Below are 23,970 nucleotides of genomic sequence, written 5' to 3' on the forward strand. Positions count from 1 at the left end.
TTCATCTGTCCTGAGACTTCCCAACCAGCCGTCTCTGCAATGAATTACAACATTATTTTGATTCAAAGAGGGAATTTTTTTAAATTCCTCTTAATGGTTTAATTAATTACATTTTGTGTTCTTTTGAGGTAACAACATCTAGAAGAAATGTGATTACTTTGGCATTTATTTTAACCAAACATACACAGATTTAGGCCTTATGTACACATGAAAAATTATTGCAGAATGTAATTCAAGTTGAGTAAGGGAATCCGCTGAATTCAGAATCAGCTCTAACTGATTCATACCGATTCACTATAAAGAAATGGCTTGTGTGAGCGATTCGATAGATGTATGTTTTGTGCCATAGATTCAATAGCTGCGTTTCTATTACCCTTCAAATTGTGCACAGAATTAGAATTTTTTTTATATTTTTTATATATTTCAAAAATACATAAAATGACGAAAATATATTTGCTGAAATATATTTTGGAATATGTTTACAAAAATTTATTTTTGGCCATTTTTTATATTTTAAAATATTTTGACTATACAGTATATAGTAAACAATGCCTTACGTATAAAAGGACATTTAAGGAGTTTTTACACACATACTTTACTAAAAAAAATACTGTTGTGCATAGGGCTGGGTATCGATTCAGATGTTCCGATTCGATTTCGATTCACAAGCTATCTAATCGATTCGATTCCGATTCTCGATTAAATTTTCGATTCCGGTTCTCAGGTAGGTTTTTATACTTGATTCTCGATTCAACTCAATGAATATAGATTTAATACACATACTATATTAATAAAAAAGAACAGTGAACAGAAGTTTACAAGTGGGTAATTAAGAAAAAGAAATTAAAAGCCACAACACGTCTTGCTTGCGAAATCTAAAATTCTTCCATTCCTCCGTTCAATGTTTGCGGAAATAAATATGAAAAAAAAATCGATTCTGCTCTTTGAGAATCGATTTTTAATCAACCACGTTTTAAAAAAACGATTAATCGAAAAAATTGATTTTTTTGCCCAGCCCTAGTTGTGCATCTTGAGATAAAACAATGGCATTGATATGTTAAGATATGTCAGGGCAAGTTGATTTTTAGTCTGGGACTAGGATAAGCCCTGTCTGGGAACCCATCCAGAGTGTATAGTAGGGGTGAGTATGGCCAAAAATCCTTTTAACGGAATGAGTAATTTCACAAAATCTTGTTTTTAAATCAGTTATTTATTATTTATCTATAGGTTATTAAATATACACTCACCTAAAGAATTATTAGGAACACCATACTAATACTGTGTTTGACCCCCTTTTGCCTTCAGAACTGTCTTAATTCTAAGTGACATTGATTCAACAAGGTGCTGAAAGCATTCTTTAGAAATGTTGGCCCATATTGATAGAATGGCATCTTGCAGTTGATGAAGATTTGTGGGATGCACATCCAGGGTTTGAAGCTCCCGTTCCACCAAATCCCAAAGATGCTCTATTGGGTTGAGATCTGGTGACTGTGGGGGCCATTTTAGTACAGTGAACTCATTGTCATGTTCAAGAAACCAATTTGAAATGATTCGAGCTTTGTGACATGGTGCATTTCCTGCTGAAAGTAGCGGATGGACATGGTAAGAAACAATGCTCAGGTAGGCCGTGGCATTTAAACGATGCCCAATTGGCACTATGGGGCTTAAAGTGTGCCAAGAAAACATCCCCCACACCATTACACCACCACCACCAGCCTGCACAGTGGTAACAAGGCATGATGGATCCATGTTCTCATTCTGTTTACACCAAATTCTGACCCTACCATTTGAATGTCTTAACAGAAATCGAGACTCATCAGACCAGGCAACATTTTTCAGTCTTCAACCGTCCAATTTTGTTGAGGTTGTGCAAATTGTAGCCTTTTTTCCTATTTGTAGTGGAGATGAGTGCTACCTGGTGGGGTCTTCTGCTGTTGTAGGCCATCCGCCTCAAGGTTGTGCGTGTTGTGGCTTCACAAATGCTTTGCTGCAAACCTCAGTGGTAACGAGTGGTTGCTCTTCATCAGCTTGAAGACGTTTAAAACAAGCAAGTATGAATTTGCACAAACCAGAGAGGGAAAATAACTGTATATGAGCATTGTGTTCCTTGCTCTGGATTACCCGCAGGATGAACTTTGTGTCATTCTAACTTTTTGCGTTTGTTGAATATTATATGTAATATATTTTCAACTTGCGCGAAGACTCGTTTGAGGCAATAGCGTGCATTTGCCCAATTCGCGTCTTTCGCATCACCCCGCACAAGTTTGCGTCTATTCGCGTTTTTGGGGTGACTTTGTATGTAATCTACTCGTGCAAATCGTTAAATTCGCATTTGGTGTGTACGTCTTGCACCTTAACCGTTGCTTTACTTTCTCATCTTTCTGAACAAGCATGTTTGTACTACGAGCAAACAGCGCATTCCAGCTCACACGTGTCACTGATATAAATGTAAGTTTTGTCTTAGAAACAGCCCTAGTGTATAAAATAGTCTGGTAATTTTTTTCACAAATGTAATTAAGTATGAATTGTTAAATAAATCCCAAATAATCTTTAGTCAACGGCAGCTCATATCATCTTAAAATATTTTCAGTCGACGCCAACTCACATTTGCCACCAGCTGCCATGTATTTGCCACAGATCTTTAACACTGTGCAGTTCTCAGCAGGAACATCACAACCTCCTGCCATTCACAGACAGCCTTACAAACCACACTGAGTCTCTGTAACCAGAACAGAATTTGTCATGCGTAACCCATCGATATTAAACCATCAACAGCACAGTCAAGTCTTATATGTTAGAAAATACAAGGAATTGTGAATCATGATCTCTAATAAAACGACTTCTGCTTTTTTATTTTGAGTCGTGACTTGCCAAGCTCTGTTTGCATGACTTCATTCTTTGCACTACTCTCGCTCTCTCTCTCTCTCTCTCTCTCCAAAAAAGCCTCCTATACCTTCAAATAGTCCTCTATTTGAGGAAGCACTATTTGTAGTGGTGCACATTATTCATTCAATCCCACAATGCACCGCAGTAATGAGTGTACAACAAATGTTTACTCTCAGTTGCCACTAATCCACTGTGAGGCTCATACCAAATAAATGTTCACATCTCAAAAGAAGTCAACATCCTTTCGCGGGACTCGTCTTTAAGTGCACTGTACTAGTGAAGTAATGAGGGTAGGGAATGAGGGTATAGGGGGTGATTTTAGACACAGCCCCTCTCCCCCCCTGCTGGCAGATGTGTGTTATAGCAGCAGCAGTATTTAGGTCAACAGCAGATCAGCACATTTCACAGACAGTCACAGATAAACAGCAGCACGTTAACGGTGTTGTGCGGATGTGAGTCTGTGTGCAGGATGCCTTTGTATGCTTCCTACAGCTTCTATTTCTAACGGCACACACAACACACAAACACGCTGTATTGTGTTTGATGGCACAGAGGGCCAAAAATCCAGTAAACACATTCTCATATAATCTGCCGCTGTATGAATGTTGAATGTTTGCACTGTTAAACTGCCTGCCACGCTGCACAAATACCACATTGTAAAATAACAGAGGCGTCCATCTTGGCTCCGGAACCGACTCGGTTTCCTCAGACCTCTGTCCATGTGTGGGCTGCAAACTGCAAATGCGTTTCCATTCATTTGTTTACTGTCACACTAAATGTGTCATTACAGAGTGACCGTGTGGCACTAGCTGTATATCATACCACGTCTTTGTTATCATCCGTACCATCGTGTTGTCAAAATACAAGACAGAAATTTCTGGAAAGGTGAAAAGCTTCTCTTTTGGTTTGTTGCTGAGCTCCACTAGAGGGCAGTAAAAGACATCTGACCCAAGAGTTTGATCAAAACTGTTCTTATTTCACCCCAAAATAAAACATTAAAATAAGGACCATTCAAGAAAAAAATACAAATCTTAGGTTCTAGGTGTCTCACAGTGAGATTCAGGAAGAATCAACAGATCTAAAGACATGCGTTTGCACTCATCTGTTTTTGTTTGTTTCTGTCTGTTTCTTCAGAATATGTCGGAGTACAGCTCACTGTTGAGTGACCTGTCTGACAACATCACTAATGAAGACCTGGAGCAGCTGAAATCAGCCTGTAAAGAGGACATCTCTGAAGATCAGAGCAACTCCATCACCTCCTCCAGAGACTGGTTCACCTACCTAGAGAAAAATGACAAACTGACACAAGGTGAGAGAGAGAGAGACCTAAACCTAAGGTTACGTGATAAACTCACACAATTTTCACATTAAAGGATAACTCCACTTTCATAAAACAATTCTGATAATTTGCTCACCCCCATGTCATCAAAGATGATTACGTTTTTCTTTGTTCAGTCGAGAAGAAATTAAGTTTTTCGAGAAAAACATTTCAGGATTTTTCTCCATATAGTGGACTTTATTGGACCTCAACAGTTTACAGTTTCAATGCAGCTTCAAAGAGCTCAAATGATCCTTGCTTCAAAACGCAATGCAGCAAAATGTCATTTAAACAACTGTTACATGATATAAATTTGTACATTGTTATACTATTTAAATCATGCAGATGATTTGGTGGTGTCAGCAATCAAAGCTATACATTTTAACATTTATTTTGGACTTTTCTTTTACATTTTGAGACAGAATGCTGCGTCTTCCCGGTCATAGTGGTCCATCAATTGTGATGCGTTACTGTGCAAATGGAGGCGTATGACATCAAAGCATCGCGAGAGTAGACTGCTCTGCATGCTTTCTACTCGCTCTCGCGGTACTTTGGTGTTTAGATTGATCTGCGCAGCGCCAACACAGTGGATCATCTGCAGTCAGATGGCGGGGCGTGGAGATGCTGAGATGGCTAAAAAGACGAAATAACGTTATAACATTTAGTCTCGTTTTGGTCAACGAAAATGAAGAGACACTTTAGCTTAGTTTTTATTTTGTAAACCACTTTTAGTCACGTTTTTATTTGTCAACAATATTGCATTATACATTTAATTATAGTCATCGTCACTTTACCAGCATTATCGTTGCGTCTCGTCTCGTTTTTGCCATGTGAAAAAGGTTTACTGACGACTATATTTAGTCATACTTTTTGTTGACGAAAGCAACACTACTTTTAAGGCTTTTTCACACTGTTCAGCGATAAAAAAATTAAGCTATTTACACCAGGTGTGATTATTTGTGCCGTCAAAGCAAAAAAAAAAATTCAATCAGTGCGTCAATTTTTTACATTTTTACATAGGTTTGTATCAACTAAAGTAAATGATGACAGGATTTTTATTGTTAGCTGAAATAACCTGTTTATTGTTCAAAGACGTTGTACACCCATGACAGTTTTTACTCTTCTGTTTCTTGTTGTTTATGTGACCGTGTGTCACGCAGATGACTTAACTTACATCGAGCACATCTTTGAGATCTCAAGGCGACCTGACCTTCTGACCCGGGTCATTGAGTACCGCACGACCGTGCTGAAGATCTCTGAAGACGATGAGATTGACACCAAACTTACACGCATCCCCTCTGCCAAGAAATACAAGGGTACGAATCCGGTTTTCATCCAAAACATGATTCATCATGATCTCTAGAATGAAAAAAGTATTTGACCTGGATGCAATATCAATTGATGGCTATTCTCTCTTTATTCTTCTTACTCTCCTGTTTCAGATATCATTCGCCAGCCGTCAGAAGATGAGATCATCAAACTGGCCCCTCCGCCGAAAAAAGCATGAGGTTAAAGTTTAAGTCTTCTGCTCCCTGGCACTTCATCATGCCCGTCGTCATCACTAAACCACACCCACTGCCGCGCCCACTCCATCACCCACAGTGCAGAAGCCAAGCAGCCAATCAGATTGCCAAGATGCTTTACAGCTACATGCCCAAGCCACGGAGGCACACAAATTATGGAAATTTAGGATGAAAAAGAAGCCATGGACAAAAAGACAAAAGTACAGTTGCATTTGTTAAGTGAAGGGGTCCATGTTGTATGTATGTGTGTGTTGAATGAAAACATTGTGTTTATTCACGCTTGTTTGAGAGAGAGAGAGAGAGAGAGAGAGAGAGAGAGAGACAGAGAGAGAGATTTGATTTAAAGAAGTTGGTCAGACCAACCTGATAAGAAGTTTGTCGTTTCTTGACGTGCCACCGGGCTAAATGGTGTGAATCTAGAAGAGATAACGCATTTAGATGCTCCTTAAGCCACACTGACTATATAGCTAGTAATGTGGGTAGACCTGAGGTCAGTACATTCCCTTTAAAAAGGAAAAAAAACTAAAAGAGTCAATAACTGTTTGAATTTTGAATTAATCTTTGAATTTGTGCGATTGCCACATAGAAAGCCAATATTTGCCTTCTTTAGATATCTAATGCATTATTTCAGGGTATGCAATTACCTACATACAGTAGATAAATTCATATTGCTTTTTATATTTCTGTATTTCCTAATCAAAGAAAAGATAGTTTATTATATTCAGGATCAATCTTAGACAAATATCATTATAAATGAAGGTTGTTATAGATGTCTGTCTCGAGGGTAAAATTAGGCGATACCTCCTACATCATAAATCAGTATAGCAAAAATATCCACAGACGAAATTAGCTAAAAATGCAAAAGTATGTTTATAATAACTTTCTAGCTCCATGACTGCAGTATTTGCATTAGTAAATAGAAGGCATATATTTTTTACTAAAACTGTGAATTATTTCAATGTCTCAGAATGCCATTATGTGAAACATTAGGACGCTGTTTTCAGTCTATAGAGAGGACGCAAAACTACGAATGAAATAAAAATATATTTAAAATAGGTTAAACATATAAATGTACATCTACAGAACTCTACATGGCCAAAAATCTGTATGCATCTCTGATTGCTAACGTATATCAGAGATCCAAACAGTGCATCATTTATACCCTTTTTTTCTGTTTGTACCTTTGTTCCTTTATCGTAAAAGTGTATTTTAATAAGCAAGTAAAGGATATAAACATCCATCTTCATCCATTTTAACACAGCAGGATCATGCTGTGGTTATAAATATGAATATTAATGACTGTTTGAACTCGAAATGTGCTTGATCACTGTGCGTCACATAGCTCAGCCTTAGACTGTTGTTTTCACTTTATAAATGCGACCGCATTTCCACCTGCGCATGAGAGCAGCATGCATCATTCAGTTACTGTATCGTCTGTGACTCCAAATGATGTTTTGTTAGTTTGATGAAGAGATGCGGACGGGCACCGTTACTTTAATCCCTTACTGCTCACTTTGAAATGAAAGTGTGTAACATTTAGAAAAGCTCACTGTTGCCGTTTTTAAATGTAGAGATCAGAGGAGTAAAATCGTCTTGCAACATCTAAAAGATAATGTTGCCACCTTAAATAAATCCCCAAATTAAACATACTTAACCTCAAGTCATTGCAAAACTGTTTGAGTATATCAGTGAAAGTGAATGGGGACTAGAGATGTAAATCACACACACTACTACTACTACTCTCATATTTCTGTGAAGCTCCTTTGCTATAGAAATTAAGATGAATGTTGTTCTTCACACAAGGCCGCAGGTCATCATTCACTTTCATTGTATACTGTTAAACTTTTATCTCTTGTAATGATGTGAGGCTGAGTAAATGATGAATTCTGAAACTTATTTTAACACTTCTCAAAGCATTTCAATCCAGATATTCACTGTACAAAAAGTCAGAAAAGATCCCCTCACTTTGAAAACAGATTGTACATTATATTTATTCTAGAGCGGTTTTGTTTTTATGTGTTGTTGTATTGATGTTTCTCGATTGTGTATAGTTATCATCTTGTGAATTTTGCTGTGTGTGACATTGTGACTGTGGTAATGTTCCTGAGGTAGTTTGTCTCCCTGGACACGTGTGGCCAAAACTCTTTAAAATCGCTCTCATAAGATAAACCATCACCAGTCTTTTCTTTATATACGTTCGGTCGATTTGATCAGTGATGTTATGGTTGTTTATGTTTGTTATTATCTTGTGTTTATCAGGAATTCAGCACCTGAATCCTCTGCTATAGGTCAGCTCTCTATATGCTATAGCTCAGTGCTTCCAAATCCTGGTCCTCGAGTACCCACTTCCAGAAAGTCTCCTTATTTAAAACCCTTATCACCCTCTTTCCAAAATGGTAAACATGTCTCACTAACAAGTTGATGAGTTAAATCAGATGTGTTAAATAAGGAGACATCCAAAACATTCTGGGAGGGGGTCCTCAAGGCCAAGATTAGGAAACAGTGCTATAGCTAGTTTTCCGTACAACTTCCCCAAATCAGAAACTAAGGGCTTGGAATGTCCTCGTATCACTTACGATGGTTATTGTTTCAGCAGGTGCTCATATAGTTTTGTCTGTATTAGTGGGCTGTTTTAAGCACTGTGCTTTGCGTTTACAGTAATTTCATTGGGTGGTCTTATGAAATCCATCCCCCGGAGCATTCAAGAAGCCATATGGCATACTTAGTCACCCATAATAATATGAATTTTCTCATCTACAAGGAAATACGAAGCTTTTTTCTCTTTACAATGTCTTTCCTCTATGCAGAGAATATTTGGCACTGTGCATGCATGTGTGTCGCCTCTTTCGCTTGGAGACACATTTTGTCATTATTAACCACTATGTGCAATCCTCCACACTATTCTGTGTTCGGCCAAACAAAATGGTGTGAAGACATATAATCTGTCATTTGATTGTCAAATTGGATGTCACGGTATTAAAAAACATATCAGCCTTGATGATGCTGCAAAAGCAAGAAAATGCTCAAGATTCATCATTATTGGCATAACAGGAACACCGAATCTCTAGTGTTTTATTTAGTCTTAGTTTAAATACGAGCAGAAAAGCACTGCGATCTAATGAAAACTGAAGATAAACAAAACATTAAATCATGAAAACTGTTAAGAAATGTCTGGGTCACATTTCACCCCAACACCAAGAGAAAACACGAAATTAAGTTTTGCATATAGAACAGAAGCACGTTTCGGATTTTTGACGTCACGGTTAAATTCTTATGTGATGTGAAATGAATTAACGTCACGGTTAAAACCTAATGTAATGTGAAATTAATAATTTTTTGGTTCACGGGGTAAGAATGACGTTTAAAGACATTACAGATGTGTGGTAATGCAGGCGTAACTTTCTACGCAAAATGTTTTCTTTCGACTGGGGTGAAATGTGACCTGCGCATTTCCATGTGAGAATAATTTGTTGTTAATGCATTAAAAAGTTTGTTCTGTACTTAAGTTGTACATATAAAGTATATTGTGGATTTATACGAGCGTGTTTTATTATGAATTAATTTATTCAATGCAACTGTATGTTGTTTTGGTGTATTGAAGTATGTTTACTAACTGGATACGGGGAACACATCTAATATTTTAAACGTGCTCATTGTAATGTAAGACAAGAGGCTCAAGATTTTTTTATTTTTACTTTTGATAACATCATAATTTCCATGTCATTTCTTTTTCTTTTTACATTTCAATGATTCAGATGCTTGTTCTCTTAGTAATAATACGGCCGTTCTAAACGTGTTGTTAAAGCCTTGTCATGTTGTGAAACGTTTGCATCGTAAATGCAACAAAACCTTTAAAGATCACTCATTTTTGTATTGCAAGTTCCCATCAGGTTGTAACAATGAGGAGGGCAGTTTTGCATAAAGATTATATCACAAAACATTGGTTGATGTTTGACACAGGGATTATAAGATTGATTGTAAATGGTCGTTCACATTATGACGATAACTATAATGATAACATTAGCGTCCACACCACCGGATGATAACTTTATGCTACTCGTGCAAATCATGGCATTAACTAATACTGCATATTTCCTTTAATAAAAAATAGATCAGAAAGTGATCCCAAATTATATTGTTCATTGTATCGTTATAGTTCCCTTTAAAATAAAATTATTTTAAAAACTTTTTTTTACAGTTATCGTTAAAATGTGAATGGCCAGAATTATGATGGTGTTAAAATATGGTTTGGTGTGAAGATTGAATGGATTGTAGTATAGCGGGTTAGTAAATCTAATGATATCTGATATATAAACCACAAAAATAATACAGAGAAAAATTATTACTGTAATTATATGGTAAGGAAAATTATCTTTAAGGACACCATTTATTTTTGAAGTGCAGCAAATTCTGCCATAACTTACAGCTGTAATTTGCAAATTAAATATTTTTGTTATTTTACAGTAATGAAAATGTGATTTCTTCGTATTACAGTAGGTTACTGTTGTTTTTAGCGTGTTAGGACCCTAATGTCACAATGCCAAAAATATTTGTCTAAAAAAGTTGGTTTTAGAGTGAAAATGGATTACCAGGACAGTATCGGTTTATATGTAAAAGATGTTATTTCTTATCCAGATATTTAAGTGGAAATATTAATGTAAAGAAAGGAATATGACGATAAATTAAACATTATAGTTCCCACTGAAACGGACAGATCATTTAATAATGAACATATTTAATGACGCAAACATGCATGAGATTCAGATGGATGTGTTACAGTGTGTGTTGTGTACAGTAGAGAGCTGCAGTTTGGTTGTGTGTTGTAGGTTCTTCTGGAAAGGCAGTTGTGTGGTGACATTGATGATCTGGATTTGGGTAAATTAGTTTTAGACAGAAGGATTTGTTTTGTGATTTATATTCTTTATAGTCATAGATGTCAACTGGATTTACACAAACAGTTAAATTAATTAACAGAAATAAAACATCATTGGTTGGGGTAGCACCGTGCTTATTTATTGACTTTTTTTTTAACTACATGAACTTCTCTTAATTCAAACTACACTTTGTCATATTCTGCTTTGCGGATTGTTCCTGTTGATAAAACCTCTGTGTTATTTTTCCTCTTTGATCCTGTCAGCGTTTCTTCAGTATTGTTTTTCTCTCTTTCGTCTTATGTTGTAATGAAAGCTACAAAAGCTCAATATGGAAAATGTTTGTTAAATATTACATGCAGTGTGGCTTCTCTCTCGGAGTACATTAGGCTGAACAGAAATGATGCCATTTTGTCATTGTGCTTAAATATATAAATATTATATTGTATATTAAAATATATTTGCTAACCTATGAATCTGCATGGAAGCCTGTTTTTTATACACTTATATAGTTATTTTTGTTTTGGCTATTCTGTCTTTTCTGGACAGAGATGTACACTACTGTATATAACATCATTAAGGCCTATAGGAAAATATATTTTTGAAATAGTACACAGAACATTTAAACAGTATTAGACATTAAAGCTCAATTATTGCATCAGAGTTAAACTCTTATTATAGCACTGAAGTAATGTCTATTATCAGGTTTTATAAGTTGGGTTTCCATCCAAACGTCAACTGTATCTTTTTGCAAAAAAAGACAAACAAAATGCAAATTAGCTGCGTTTTAATCAAGTTGTTCCAGTGAAAGATGATGGTGGTATTGGTAACCAACAGTAAATAAAACAAGGCACACTTACAAAATGGAGACAGGACTGCATTTAGTTACGATTGGCTAAGTTTTACATTTACCAGCAGTGCAGCTTGTAATTTCCAAACTGAATGCTATGCAGAGAAAAAACAAAATTTCTATGTCAAGCCCCATATATGGGAAGACAATGTCAGCTGCAGTGGGTTTAATGTTCGCTACGTCAGAATTTATTCTGCTGATGCGTTTCCATTTCCTATTATTCACATTTATTCTTCACAAACCACCTCAAATGAGCTTAAATAGTTTTTTGCAAATTAAGGAATTTTTATTTGAAATTTGGTGTTGCAATCACTTGTTTTTTATGCAATACTTCAAAATAGAGCTGCTCGATTATGGGGAAAAAATCATAATCCCGATTATTTTGGTAAAAAACATAATCCTCCTGATTATTTACATAAAGGATTACTACTTTATGTTCGGATATATGAGAGAGCGCGTTGCTGCTTATGATGTGCTAGATTTACAACTCAAAACTAAATGACAGAAATGGAATGTGGCACACCAATCTATATACCTAAATTATCTTGTTTTTGCAATCAAAATGTGCTAAAATCAAAATGTTCACTTGAAACTGCGAATAACATCTGTTTGAAGGAAACGCAGCTGTTGTGAACGGTCAGGTGTCTTTAATTCTTGTATAATCAGTCCTGATGCTTTGTTTTGAAGTTCTGTGCAGTTATTTCTTCATCTGCAAAAACTTTAAAGCAAACTTTAATAAAACTAAAAATTCATTCATCAGTTTTCAAAAACGTTTTAATTCTAGATAACACTATCTGTACTAAAAATGGGTGTGCATGCCCTGGTACTGTAATAATAATGCATAACTTTAAAAATCTTTAATGTTTCTTTGTGTTTTTACCCCAGTATACATAATATACAGAATACTGTATTTCTTCATCCCATATATCCAGTTTATAAAGAAAGTGGTGAATGTAGATATTTTTTACTTTTTGTTTACTATTATTATAAGATTAAATATGATGATGATGATTTATATAAAACTAATGTCAAGAATTTGAGTGAAAGCCTTTTGCTGAAACGTTTCCAGGATTATGAGAATTAAGTTGAGTGTCTGAACCTTTGACAGGTCATGTACTTACATGAATATCTGAGGTTTCAGTAACACCACACTGATTCTTGAAACTTTGGCAAAAACATGTCCCACTAAGGAAAGTGCTAATTCTGTTGGAAATTAATAACATTTTCATGAAGAAAAAGAATCAATGTTATAATCAGGGGGTCCTTTGCACATATGTAAGGTTCTTTTATAGGTTTATTTTTATTTTTTATAAATTTAATGATAATATGCTGGCCCATTGCCTACAAAATCAGCTGTCCTTGGTTAAGAGATAATCATTTCAACTTGATTAAAAAAGCCAAAAGTAATAATTGAATTGAATAATATATTTACCACATGAAATGGTACATTGTAATATGTATTAAAAACTACAAACAGTGAGTTTTGAACAATATTTACTATTAGTTTGTGATTGCTCAAAATGTGTCCCACATATTCGTCACCACCGTCAGATATTTATAAAAAGCAATAAAATCAGACAACTACAGGGTCAACTGCATTCCTGAGGACCCCATTTTTTAAACCTTCGGCTCTACTGCATGCTTCGAGATCACTCAAGCTCCTGTATGTTTGCTATTTTCTCGTAAACTTCTTCATATTTTTGGACACTGCTACTGTGACAACCATAACATGTCAACACCGTCATCTTTGTAAAAAAATATGAGATTAGATTATGAAATAAATATATCATTTTTAAGAAGAGGTCTGAAGTAGCTAACAACAGAGGGGAAACAAGATGGCTAATGTGAACAACTTATTTCATGTCAAAGAGTAGGTTTTTGGCACCACCATCAGGTTTTCTGTATTTTAGGAAGTTATGATTTGATATTTGTTCATCACAGTGCTCAGGATTGTTATTTTTTTGGACCAAATATTTATATAAAGTTTAAGCAAGAAGCCATTGACTTGAGTGGTATACATTATGGAATAATGAGGCCAATGTCACCACCGTCAGATTAGTGTCACCACCGTCAGACGGAGTTTTATTTGTTTTAAATGAATATGCTTACAATGTTTCTTCAGTGCTGTTGAGTTATTAAATTAATAGTCTCTATTAATACAAAGTATGTTTATTAAATAAAAAAATCATTACTTTTTCTATTTAGGCTTAAAGTAAATGTTGTATGAGTAGTAACTGGAAAAAACGCCTATTTTATGAAAAAAAAAAATTCAAACAGGGGGGGGGGTGGTTGGGTTGGTTGCACCAGTAAGTGAACAGTCAAGACCTTGGTCTATAATGATATACCTTCAGATTTTTTAATTTAACTTATTTTTTTCCCAAAATTTAAACCTGTTTTATCCAAACACTATTGTTCTGTAAATGATGCATACTTTATTTTTTCAACACATCACTTTCTGGCAATACAATCATTAGTTGTTTATTATATACATTTTTGCATCTTGACAAAAGTAAAAGAAAAAAGTGCAACTGAAGTCCACCCCAAAGTGACGACCGTGTTAACATTTCTACCCTGAGCTAGTAAAACAAACCTGAAAAGAGCTCTTGTTTTTTTCTCAAATAAATAATATTGTTAGAAAGACATTACAATCTCTGACTGGATCCAAATGTACTTTTCAAAGTATCTCCTGTTTAACACCTTAATTATTAGACAGATGATATTTAATGTAAAAGTGAAAAATATTCTTAATTTAATTTTGTGCTAAGATATCAACAAAAAACCAAACCTTTTCACCAAAAAGTCTTAACGATACAAGACTGAATACTGACTTTAAACACACACGGGTCTGAGGGCTTTGGCAACTCGCCAGTGTGACGGCAGCAGTGCAGATTATCTGTTAGTTCTCGTCTTCATCATTATCATCATCTTCCTCCTCCACCTCATCATCATCATCATCTTCCTCGGGTGTGTACTCTTCATCTGCAGTCTCTGCTCCTGTGCTGAGATTTTCCTCTTCCTCACTCCTCATCTCCTCTTCGTCATCTACCTCACTGCCGCTGTCATTGTAATCATCCTCAAAGCTTTCTTCCTCATCCTCATCCACACCATCTGCTCCCTCAAAATGACCTTCAATATGGAATCAAAAGATATATAATGTTCATCATGGCAAACACAAACACACGTTAACATCGGTTAGTGATCAGGTGACGGGTAGACTCACAGATTGTACTGATGAGAGTGGAGGCCTGCAGACGTAATTCAGCGATAAACTCCGTCATTTTCCCTTCAACGATCTCATAGAGCGGCTCCGTGTCGACTGTGGGCTCATCAGGGAAGAACAGAGGTTTTCTTAACAGCCTCCGGTACCTGGAAATAGATTCACAGTTTTATTACCATATAAGCAGCACGCACTGCAGGCAAAAATCCAAACTCGTACCTTTTCTCAGATGAATTATATTCCTAAAATCAAAACAAAATAAAGAGAAAGCCTTAGCTTGAGATGCATGCACACCAGAAACACATTATAATAATTATACTGTCATTTATGTGACACGAGCTGGTGAAATGTACCTTAATGAACTGAAAAGGATCGTTCTCCTGTAGAAGTCTGTCGAGCCCCGAGTGAACCCCCTGCAGGCGAGTCTGATCTTGAGCGATTCGGCTCAGGTTCTGTTGTACTCCAGATCCCTGCTCAACTTCATGTGTGTGAACGCAATCACGCATGGAAGACAGAAACGCATCCAACTGTGCAATGGAGGTCTCTCGGAAAGCTCCTAGATGATCCTCTGTATCATCCAGATAGGCCTGAAGCAGAACAGAGGTTTGTACATGTACTGAAGGAATCACACAATTTATCCACAACAAAACTGCCTTCTGAGAGCAAGTATATATTCTAAAATACCTGAAAGATGATGGGCATATGTATCTCAAATAACTTGAGGGCGAGTAAATCATGGGGTAATTTTTGGGCGACTTACCCTCTCATTTCCCAACTAGATTTATTCGCTTTCCCCAATGTGCATTATTTTACAGAAGGCAATTTTGTAATGGATGAAATTTGTTTTAAGCAGCACAGCATTTTTAAAAGGGGAACTTTACCTTGTTTTGGCGCTCAATCTCTTTTTGTTCCTGACGGGTTTTTTCCACCCTTACGATCTTTCTGTTCACCTTGTGCATCTGAATGTCAACACAAACCTACAGCAGAAAATAGGAGGTAATAAAGAGATTACAGATGACAACGACAACACACACTATTTTGCAGTTTTATATTCAGTAATAGTCAGTCTGCCTATGAAATGAAAAATGTCAGCGGGAAATCTGTCTAAAGCCATCTCATGTCTGCACAGCCTGTAAATGAAACAAGTTTTTCTTCTTCACACCAGACACGAATCAATCGTACTAATCACACGTAGTTGGACACTTGAACATTTTGAGTTAACATTTTGAGTTTTGTGCAATACGCTAAATTAGCCGGCTTAAGCTAGCTTGTGGTTTCAATATGTATATAGACGGTTTCATCGGATGCACGTGCGAAGACGCGATACATGTCTGAATCAGAGCTTTACTTCCGGTTTCATTTTTTAATGGTCTGACTAGTTGCTAAACTGATCTCTTGAACAAATGTCTCGTTGAAAATGTTTTGGTTTCATAGGTAATCTATGTGTTGTTTATTTTGCTTGTTATATAAATAAACTAAGTTTAAAGAACTTTGTTGTTATTTATTCTTATCGTAGTTTACCAGAAGTTACGTGCGGATCACGACAGCCGCTTGTTTATGTTGCTACTGCTGAAACAATCTATAGTAGGGCTGTGTATCCCCAACAATTTCCTGATACGATACGTATCCCGATACAAGGGCACAATACGATGTGCATCACAATACAACTATTTTAAATTACATTTTTGTTCAGAATTTAGTAATTATTATTACATTATTATAATTATTATAATTATTATTATCTGTTTATTGTACATTGAATAAGCAGTGTTGTAAAAGTCGTGTTTTTGCCATTTGTACACGAAAAGTGAAAGTATACCCCGCTACCTTTCACTCTACATACTCCACGAGTCACATGCGTCCTTTCCATATGGATCAAGGATCAACAGTGATTCGTCACAGTATTTCAATAGTGCATCCGAATCGATAAGGAAGGTGCTGTATCGATGCGCGCATCGTCAGGCGTTCATTACGATGCATCGTCATATCGATATTTTGAACACAGCACTAGTACATAGCTCAAATTGAGTAGAGTTTTTTTTACAGAGTACCAGATTGTCTGACCTTCTCACTCACTTTCTTCCAAGCAAGATCCTTTTTATTCCTGTTTCTATAAAAAATACAAAGATTTGTCGTACAGCTCCGCATACAGCGACGATGATTTTGTCCTCCATTTGACCTCCATATTGGTTAACGCAGTGCGAAAAATCCACCAAATTTCGTTTTTTTTCAGAAAACTCTGATCTTTTGTGGAATCGTGCTGCAGGATGTCTATTGCGTCTTTGCATTGACTTAATATGTAAATCAATGGCGCTTAACGCTTCATTTGTGTCTGGTGTGAACGCACCATTACACCTGCATAAGTTGAGAGGAGACTTTTATTTTACTTCTAGTTTGCAACACAAAATTAAGGAAATGGCAAAAATCTACCGATGTGGATGTGAGTTCCACTTTATAAGCTTATTACCATTGCTTGTTGACATGTTTTAGTCATCAGATAACAAGTAAAAACAAGTTATCTAGTTTGTTAATAATGAAAACAGTTTTTTGAAAACAATGACAAGGGAGAAACCCTGTTCCGTGTAGAGGACAACTAGGTTTGGAGAAGGGATATGAATAAATTAAGCAAAAAAAAAAAAAACCATTAGGAACTGAATGCAAGGACAGCGAGATGTGGTCCTGGTTGTACACCGACTCTTACCTTGAGATCTTTCATGGCATTTTTTAACGTTTTGATTGAATGTCCATTGTGAGTTCCCTCTATGGTGCAGGCATTGCACAAGAAGAGCCGCTCGTCCACGCAGTAGTACTTGAACATCTCATCATGCTCCACACACTTTCGTTTTCTCATATCTTTCAACGGCTCCACCAAAGGATGCTCTCGAAACGCTGGGAGCTCCAGGTGAGGCTGAACGTGCTTCGGGCACATAGACACTTCACATTTTAGGCAGGTTTTAACAGCTTTGGGATCCTTCTCACCACCCTCTGTTGTGCAGTAGTCGCAGCGCACCTCGGCGTGTGCGTGAGGCGGGCCGCTCCGGCTAGGGCGGTCTGATTGGGCATGCCGGCGGAAGCCGTCGGCGATGTTCGCCAGTTTGAAGTTTTTCTGCCAGCTGGCGGAGCTGCGGTGACTCTGCCTGCACTCGGGACATCTCAACCGGCCGTGGTCCGATCGGCTTTTGAGTCTGCGCAGGCAAGGAAGACAGAAGTTATGGCCACAGGGCAGCAGGTGGGGGTCACGGTAAAGGTCCAAACACACGGGACACGTCAGCTCCTCCTCCAGGATGCTGCTGTCTCCTCCAGATGTCGCCATGACGGGCCGATCAAACACGTTAATGTGGACAGCTCTGTTATGAAACAGCATAAACACATAAAATGGCCAGTTATGACTGAGGTTATGGGTAAGAAGTAAGGTTGACCTCCTGCATACATCACTTAGCACATTATATCTACAGCATTTTTTTTTACATGGATGCAGCTGGTTGGATCAACATCAGAGTACACAACATATAAAGTAATAACAAATAATCTTATGTGTTACTGAAACTGATCTCATAGTTTCTCATTTGTTCTTTGATATAAAATCAGTCCTTCCAGAACATCTAACATCAATCAAAGTTTTGGGACATTTTCAGTTGCGTAAGGATCATTTTAAATATACATTAAAGTCATTTCTGCAACACTGAATATCTTTGTTTTATATCTAAGAATGTTTCTTAATTTTTTTATTTCCTTTGTCATCTCTGACTCTTTGCAGATGCCCTATTTATGTGTTTTGTATATTTTGTTTTAGTTATTTGATGCTTGCAAAATCTCTTTGGTTTACTTTGGTGGTTTGTAAACGTGCTATAGAAATAAATAAATAAACAATTAATCGTGACTAATCGTTTGGAGAGTAATCGTTTTTGTTTAGATCATATGTGTGTGTGTGTGTGTGTGTGTGTGTGTGTGTGTGTGTGTGTGTGTGTGTGTGTGTGTGTGTGTGTGTGTGTGTGTGTGTGTGTGTGTGTGTGTGTGTGTGTGTGTGTGTGTGTGTGTGTGTGTGTGTGTGTGTGTGTGTGTGTGTGTGTGTGTGTAATAATTATGTAAACATGCATGTAAAATAAAATAAATAGATAAAGTATTCATATTTATATATAATATAAATTATATATAAATATAAAATTGTATATACACATGTAAATACTTCTTAAACATGCATATGTGTATTAATATACACATAATACACAACACACACACACACACATTTTTTACGATGAGTTGCGATTAATGCAGCCCTAACTTAAAATTGATTAAATTGATAGTCGTGGCTGTAGAAGTATTTAAGTATTCCATTGAATCATAAAGAAATAGGATAGGACACTTTGTTTTAAACGCAGGCACAGTTACATAATCAAATTAACACTAAAAATGACGAAATTAAAAATAAACCCTCAAAAGCATACTCCCAAACAAAAGACATAAACAATCTTACTTTAGTCAGTTATCGCGTTGTCATTACAGTTACAGAGCAGGAAGAAAGAAATAACTTGAATGTTTACAAATAAATAATTTACTAAACAACATGCAACGTAAACAAACGAATGTAACCACAACTTACCCGCGGAGAATCGCGTGTATTCTTATCGTTAGAAAATCAAAAGTGAAAGTGACAAGAGTGACGTCACCGGCGCTGCTGACTCAGCAAGTATCTTAGCAACCGTCGTGCTTGGGCGGGGGTTAGCGGCCTGGTTTTGGCATCTGATTGGTCACGTCTAATAAATAGTTTGCCTTTTTCTTTTCATAAGATACTTTAAATGTAAACGTTTCTAGCAACAGCCAGGTGTAAATGACTAAAGTCACATGAGACGCGATGTTTTCTGAACACTGTTAAAAGAATTTGCTGCAACAATCCGGAACACAAAACGCAGCATGTGTCGACTGCCTGTCAAAATAAAAGTTAAAAACTTGCACCATTGAAAACACACGGGCTAGATACACACTGCCAAATAATGAGTAATTTCTCTCTGATTATGTCTCACAAGCAAACCAAAACAGCAAAACGATGGGAGGCAGCCGTTTCACTCACGAGTTACACTTACAATACACATTGTTCTGCTTTTCTCATGTGTTCCAGTCACTTATTGAACTCAAACATATACGTGTAATAATTCAAACAAACAGTAAACAATGCTGACTGAAGTGTTTGTTGTGTATAATCTCAAGGCAGTATGTGGCTGCACGCAGCTTTCTTTATTTTTGAGTTGTTGTATATATTCCGAAATCATACCTGCTAACCTATATATCACACAGAAGTTACAGTACCTGCATGTGTTTTAATGCCTGTGTTGCCCTGGCAGCTGTTTAACGCACTTGAACACATTTATTTTTAACTAACAGCATTTTGACGCATATTGAGTTAAGCTGCACTCACATGGAAGAACTCTTCAGAAATATCCCCACCTTTGTGATCACGTATCGAGCATTTGGATTTTGCGATAGGTAGAAGCGCACTGATTAACTACACTCTGACCGAAACGAACGCATCTAATATCAAGATGTCTGTTCAAAACATCACGAAAACTTTTACGTATTAATGATTAATGATAATAAAGCTCTTGGGCGGAAGCTCTTTTACATCTGCTGCAGTGACTTATTGCGTCGGCCAATCAGGAGCGCCGATTAGTGTCATGTGATCTCAAGGGTACGGAATCCGAGTGGAAACGCTCGTTTTTATGACGTGTTGCGCAGACCGATTGGCGTATGACATCAAAGTACCGCGAAAAAAAACCCCATCAAAGTACCGCGAGAGCATGTCAAAGCATACGAAGCAGTCGACTCTCGCGGTACATTGTTGACGTCATAAATTGATCAGTCTGCACAGCCGCCTGAAATCAAATACGATTAGCGTTTTCATACGAAATGCGAGCTAAATCAGAAGGTAAGAGTATAGTTTGGAGTGAAACAATGGAGAAATGGCAGCAGCAATGGAGTAATGAAATAAAGGGAAGACACTGTTATTTCATACAAAGTAGTGCAGGTGGCAATAGAGGTAAGGGGAGAAACCGGAAAGAGCAAGTCATTTTAAGTAGATTAAGATTGGGACATAGCAACTTAAATAGCACTCTGCATATTATAGGAAAGCACCCAACAGGTTTGTGTGATTATTGTCAGGAAAAGGAGACTGTGGAGCATATCCTTATATCATGTGGGAAATATAATCAGGAAAGGCAAGAAGTGATGGCACAGCTACAGAGTATTGCGCAAATAGATGTAAGTGTTAAAAGTATCTTATATTTAGCGGAAAAGGGACAAGGAGCAAGTTATTTTTTTGACTATTTAAAAGAAACTGGACTGGATAAGAGAATTTAGGAGGAGACAAGTATGAGCAGAAGATGGCAGTAGTGCAACAAACTGGATGCAAGCTGCCGCTAAACACCAAAGAAGAAGAAGAAGAAGAATACGAAATGCGTAATTTAAAATTAGCGCGTCTTTAATTTGTCATTGCGCTCATCGGAATCGTTTTAATAGTTTAACGTTAAATGTCATGATGGTTATGGCAGAGAGGAGAGCGCGTGTTTTCCACGACCGGGTGAAAGTTTTGCTGGAGGTTCTGCTGTGTGAAATCACAGAAGCGTACAGAGAGAGTTTGTGCCTTACACCCTGTAAGTGTCTGTCTGTTTATATTTGCGAGGTTCAAACTAACAAAGTAAAATATCATGGCAGCTAACATGTGCATAAATAACGTTTGTCTTTAAATCTAACGTGTTTCTGTAAATGTTAGGGGGCAGGGGTCTCCAAAAGTTTTGTCAGAAAGGGCCACCACGATGAATAAAACAATCTGGAGGACTACTTTTTTGATATAGCCTACTCCAAACTTTTTTCTTTTACTCTTTGAATTTATTTTATTTTACTTACAGAGCGTATAGTAAACAATAGAAATATGGGTGCGTGATGAAATAATAATGAAAAGATGACTTTTTGATATTGGTAACCGTATACGTTTTGATTTACAGGTGAGGAATGTTCCTTCAATAATCCAGCAGAGGACATTGAGGTAAAGTTTCACTGTTTTATTTCTTTTGAGTTTTGACATCAAATTTAAATTTAATTTGTTTGTTTTGTACCACATTACTTCATAGCTACAGTATAAAGATTTGTGTTTAGCTCTTTTTCAGTAAGATTTATGATCCTTATTCATTAACACCAGAAAAACTCAATGAACCAAACTTAAGACAGCTGACTGATTATATACCTGATAACTACTGTATAACCCGTACAAAATATGCAAACATTTAGGTGAGATAATTAAAAATGTAGTGTCTAAATATGATGGGGGGGATTTCAAAGCCTTGACTACCACAGACGACACACTTGCTGCATTTTAACAGTTTAACTAGCAAATACCAAAATGTGTTTATATAGCTAGCTAGCCAGTAAATCAGATATCTAAATGTAAGCTAGCACTATTATAATAACTTTAATAATATTTATTATGCTTTTGTGTTACTCAATGAAAGAATCAATTAAAGTTCTACTTACAATTAAATCAGTCAAGACCTTGCATGTCTGCTTATGACCAAACAAAATGTTTATTTATGTGTGTACATGACATAATTTTATAAATCTCCATAAATTTCCAAATAGTTTACTTAATTTCCTATATATTCCTGTTAAGTTTCCAATTTGTAATATTTCTAAAATTCCACAAATTAGGTTCACATGGTAAGTTTCCTGAAATTTACCAGAAACGTTCCGCCCCTTTTGCAACCCTAATTGTTGTTAGTTTGTATAGTGGAATATTTTTTTTATAGTAAATGCAAAATCACTGCACAAAGTCTGTCCAGCTCTAGTTTGAATAGTTGTTTGTTAGGCATTATACATACAGAAAATAAGATACTCAAATTGTTTTAACATGTTAGGGGTGCAGAGACGGAGCAGGATCGGAAGAGTCCCAGTCATTTACAGATCAGCTATACAGAAACACAGTATATCCACTGCAGACAATGTTCATTGGAGTTCAGGGAGTAATGGAGGCCGCACTGAACCAATCAGAGCCCCCGAAAGAGCTCCGTTCAATTTTAGTTCAGTCAGAACAGAGAGAAATCCAGCTGTCATCTGTAGAAGAAAAGGTTAAAATAACTATATTACCAGCCAATGACTCTGACATTTCAAGCACGCTCTTTGGAAAGTCGGAAGAGGAGGAATCCTTTCAGACTGTTGATCAGCAAGAAGCACCAGACACAGATGAAGACAAACTCACACTGGACATTAAACTTGAGATTAAAGACACAGCTGTAACAGAAGATGAAGATGTGACACTGCTTGTACTGAAGGAGGATGATGTGGAAGAGGAAATTCAAACATTTCAAATTTCAGGAGCCCATACAGAAACTGAGAGTTTAGTGGAAGGTGAAACTGAAGTGAAGCGTGGGGAGATTGAGGAATGTAAAACGCCGGAGTTGGACCGGATCAGATCTACTAATGCACATCAAGAGCTCTCTTGTTTGTCATCTTGTGTCCAGAAACCGTCGTCGTCTTTGTTCGAGTGTGAACTGGGCACGTTTCCCGAGCTCAAACCCTGCTCTGTAAAGCTCCAGATGGTCCAAATACTTCAGAAAGCCAGCAGTTGGTCTAGCCTGTTCCATGTTTGTAGCTTCTGTACCAAAATCTTTCTATACAAGAAACGTCTGAGACGACACCTGCGTTTACACACGGGCGAGAGACCTCACAGCTGCTCGCTCTGTCCCAAAACCTTTATCCTACGCAAGACCCTTCGTAAACACAAGAGGATACACTTCCAGAGACCGTACAGCTGCACGCAGTGTGGTAATCGATACAGACACTGGAAAAAACTCAGAATCCATTGGCGCTCCCATGCCGGAGAGAGTCCGTTTGTGTGTTCCCACTGTGGAAAATGCTACAGGACCCTGAAAATCCTCGACCAGCACCTTACTTACAAGAACCATGACTGACCGACTAATCGTGACCGATCATTTGTTTGTTCTAAAGGTTTACACTAGCAGTGTATTTTGTGTCTGTGAATACTGCAGTATTTTTTATTTGGTTGTACTAAAAGCAAATAATGTAAAGTTTGGGTTGTATCAGTTATGTTGTGTGATCTTTTAATCACAAATAATGACCTGCAGGAGTATAAATGGTATTCTGTTTTTGCAAATACATTCTGTATCAAGGAAATCTGCAATATTTAATTTCTGGTTTCATTTTCAAGGAATGAAAATCACGTAATGGTCATAGAGTTTGCCTACATGGAGAGAATTACAGTATTATACTGAAATAAAGTTCATCATAGTTCAACATAAACT

The 23,970-nt window shown here is 36.9% G+C and overlaps 3 protein-coding genes across 6 annotated transcripts in view; 2 read left to right on the forward strand and 1 right to left on the reverse strand.

Annotated features, from left to right (window-relative positions):
• The window catches only part of pea15 (proliferation and apoptosis adaptor protein 15), a 28,104-nt gene extending 17,030 nt beyond the window's left edge, over positions 1 to 11,074 (forward strand). The window contains exons 2-4 of the mRNA XM_065294162.2: positions 4,021 to 4,195; positions 5,365 to 5,520; positions 5,647 to 11,074. Of these exons, the coding sequence (XP_065150234.1) occupies positions 4,024 to 4,195; positions 5,365 to 5,520; positions 5,647 to 5,711 (393 nt within the window). The 5' untranslated portion in view covers positions 4,021 to 4,023 and the 3' untranslated portion in view covers positions 5,712 to 11,074. The remainder of the gene's footprint in view (positions 1 to 4,020; positions 4,196 to 5,364; positions 5,521 to 5,646) is intronic.
• Positions 11,075 to 13,508: 2,434 nt separating this feature from the next.
• Positions 13,509 to 20,312, reverse strand: LOC135783438 (E3 ubiquitin/ISG15 ligase TRIM25). Of its 4 annotated transcripts, none has more exons than XM_065294165.2 (7): positions 20,108 to 20,312; positions 17,367 to 18,012; positions 15,547 to 15,642; positions 15,019 to 15,252; positions 14,885 to 14,907; positions 14,669 to 14,814; positions 13,509 to 14,574 (listed from the first exon to the last, which is right to left on the reverse strand). In XM_065294165.2, the coding sequence occupies exons 2-7, from the start codon at positions 17,976 to 17,978 to the stop codon at positions 14,345 to 14,347; spliced, it is 1,341 nt and encodes a 446-aa protein (XP_065150237.1). In that variant the 5' UTR covers positions 17,979 to 18,012; positions 20,108 to 20,312; the 3' UTR covers positions 13,509 to 14,344. The 4 variants fall into 4 exon arrangements, with proteins under 4 accessions (XP_065150237.1, XP_065150238.1, XP_065150235.1 ...); XM_065294166.2 differs by lacking the exon at positions 20,108 to 20,312 and adding an exon at positions 19,970 to 20,076; XM_065294163.2 differs by having other exon boundaries at positions 13,510 to 14,574; positions 20,079 to 20,312.
• A 587-nt stretch (positions 20,313 to 20,899) lies between these two features.
• On the forward strand, positions 20,900 to 23,970 carry LOC135783687 (uncharacterized). Its single transcript, XM_065294440.2, has 3 exons — positions 20,900 to 21,309; positions 21,661 to 21,701; positions 22,567 to 23,970. Exons 1-3 carry the CDS (start codon positions 21,192 to 21,194, stop codon positions 23,617 to 23,619), a joined length of 1,212 nt encoding a protein of 403 aa, XP_065150512.1. The 5' UTR covers positions 20,900 to 21,191; the 3' UTR covers positions 23,620 to 23,970.

Source organism: Paramisgurnus dabryanus, chromosome 2 (assembly GCF_030506205.2).
Source record: "Paramisgurnus dabryanus chromosome 2, PD_genome_1.1, whole genome shotgun sequence".
Lineage (NCBI taxonomy): Eukaryota > Metazoa > Chordata > Actinopteri > Cypriniformes > Cobitidae > Paramisgurnus > Paramisgurnus dabryanus.

Excerpts from the sequence above, each read along its gene's own strand:
- LOC135783438 (XM_065294165.2), bottom strand. The coding sequence starts at position 17,978 with ATGGCGACATCTGGAGGAGACAGCAGCATCCTGGAGGAGGAGCTGACG. Across the intron at positions 15,643-17,366 it reads ATGCCATGAAAGATCTCAAG|GTTTGTGTTGACATTCAGAT; the intron begins GTAAGAGTCGGT and ends TTTCTGCTGTAG. Across the intron at positions 14,908-15,018 it reads ATCCTTTTCAGTTCATTAAG|GAATATAATTCATCTGAGAA; the intron begins GTACATTTCACC and ends TTTTGATTTTAG.
- LOC135783687 (XM_065294440.2), top strand. The coding sequence starts at position 21,192 with ATGATGGTTATGGCAGAGAGGAGAGCGCGTGTTTTCCACGACCGGGTG. Across the intron at positions 21,310-21,660 it reads GAGTTTGTGCCTTACACCCT|GTGAGGAATGTTCCTTCAAT; the intron begins GTAAGTGTCTGT and ends TTTGATTTACAG. Across the intron at positions 21,702-22,566 it reads ATCCAGCAGAGGACATTGAG|GGGTGCAGAGACGGAGCAGG; the intron begins GTAAAGTTTCAC and ends TTAACATGTTAG.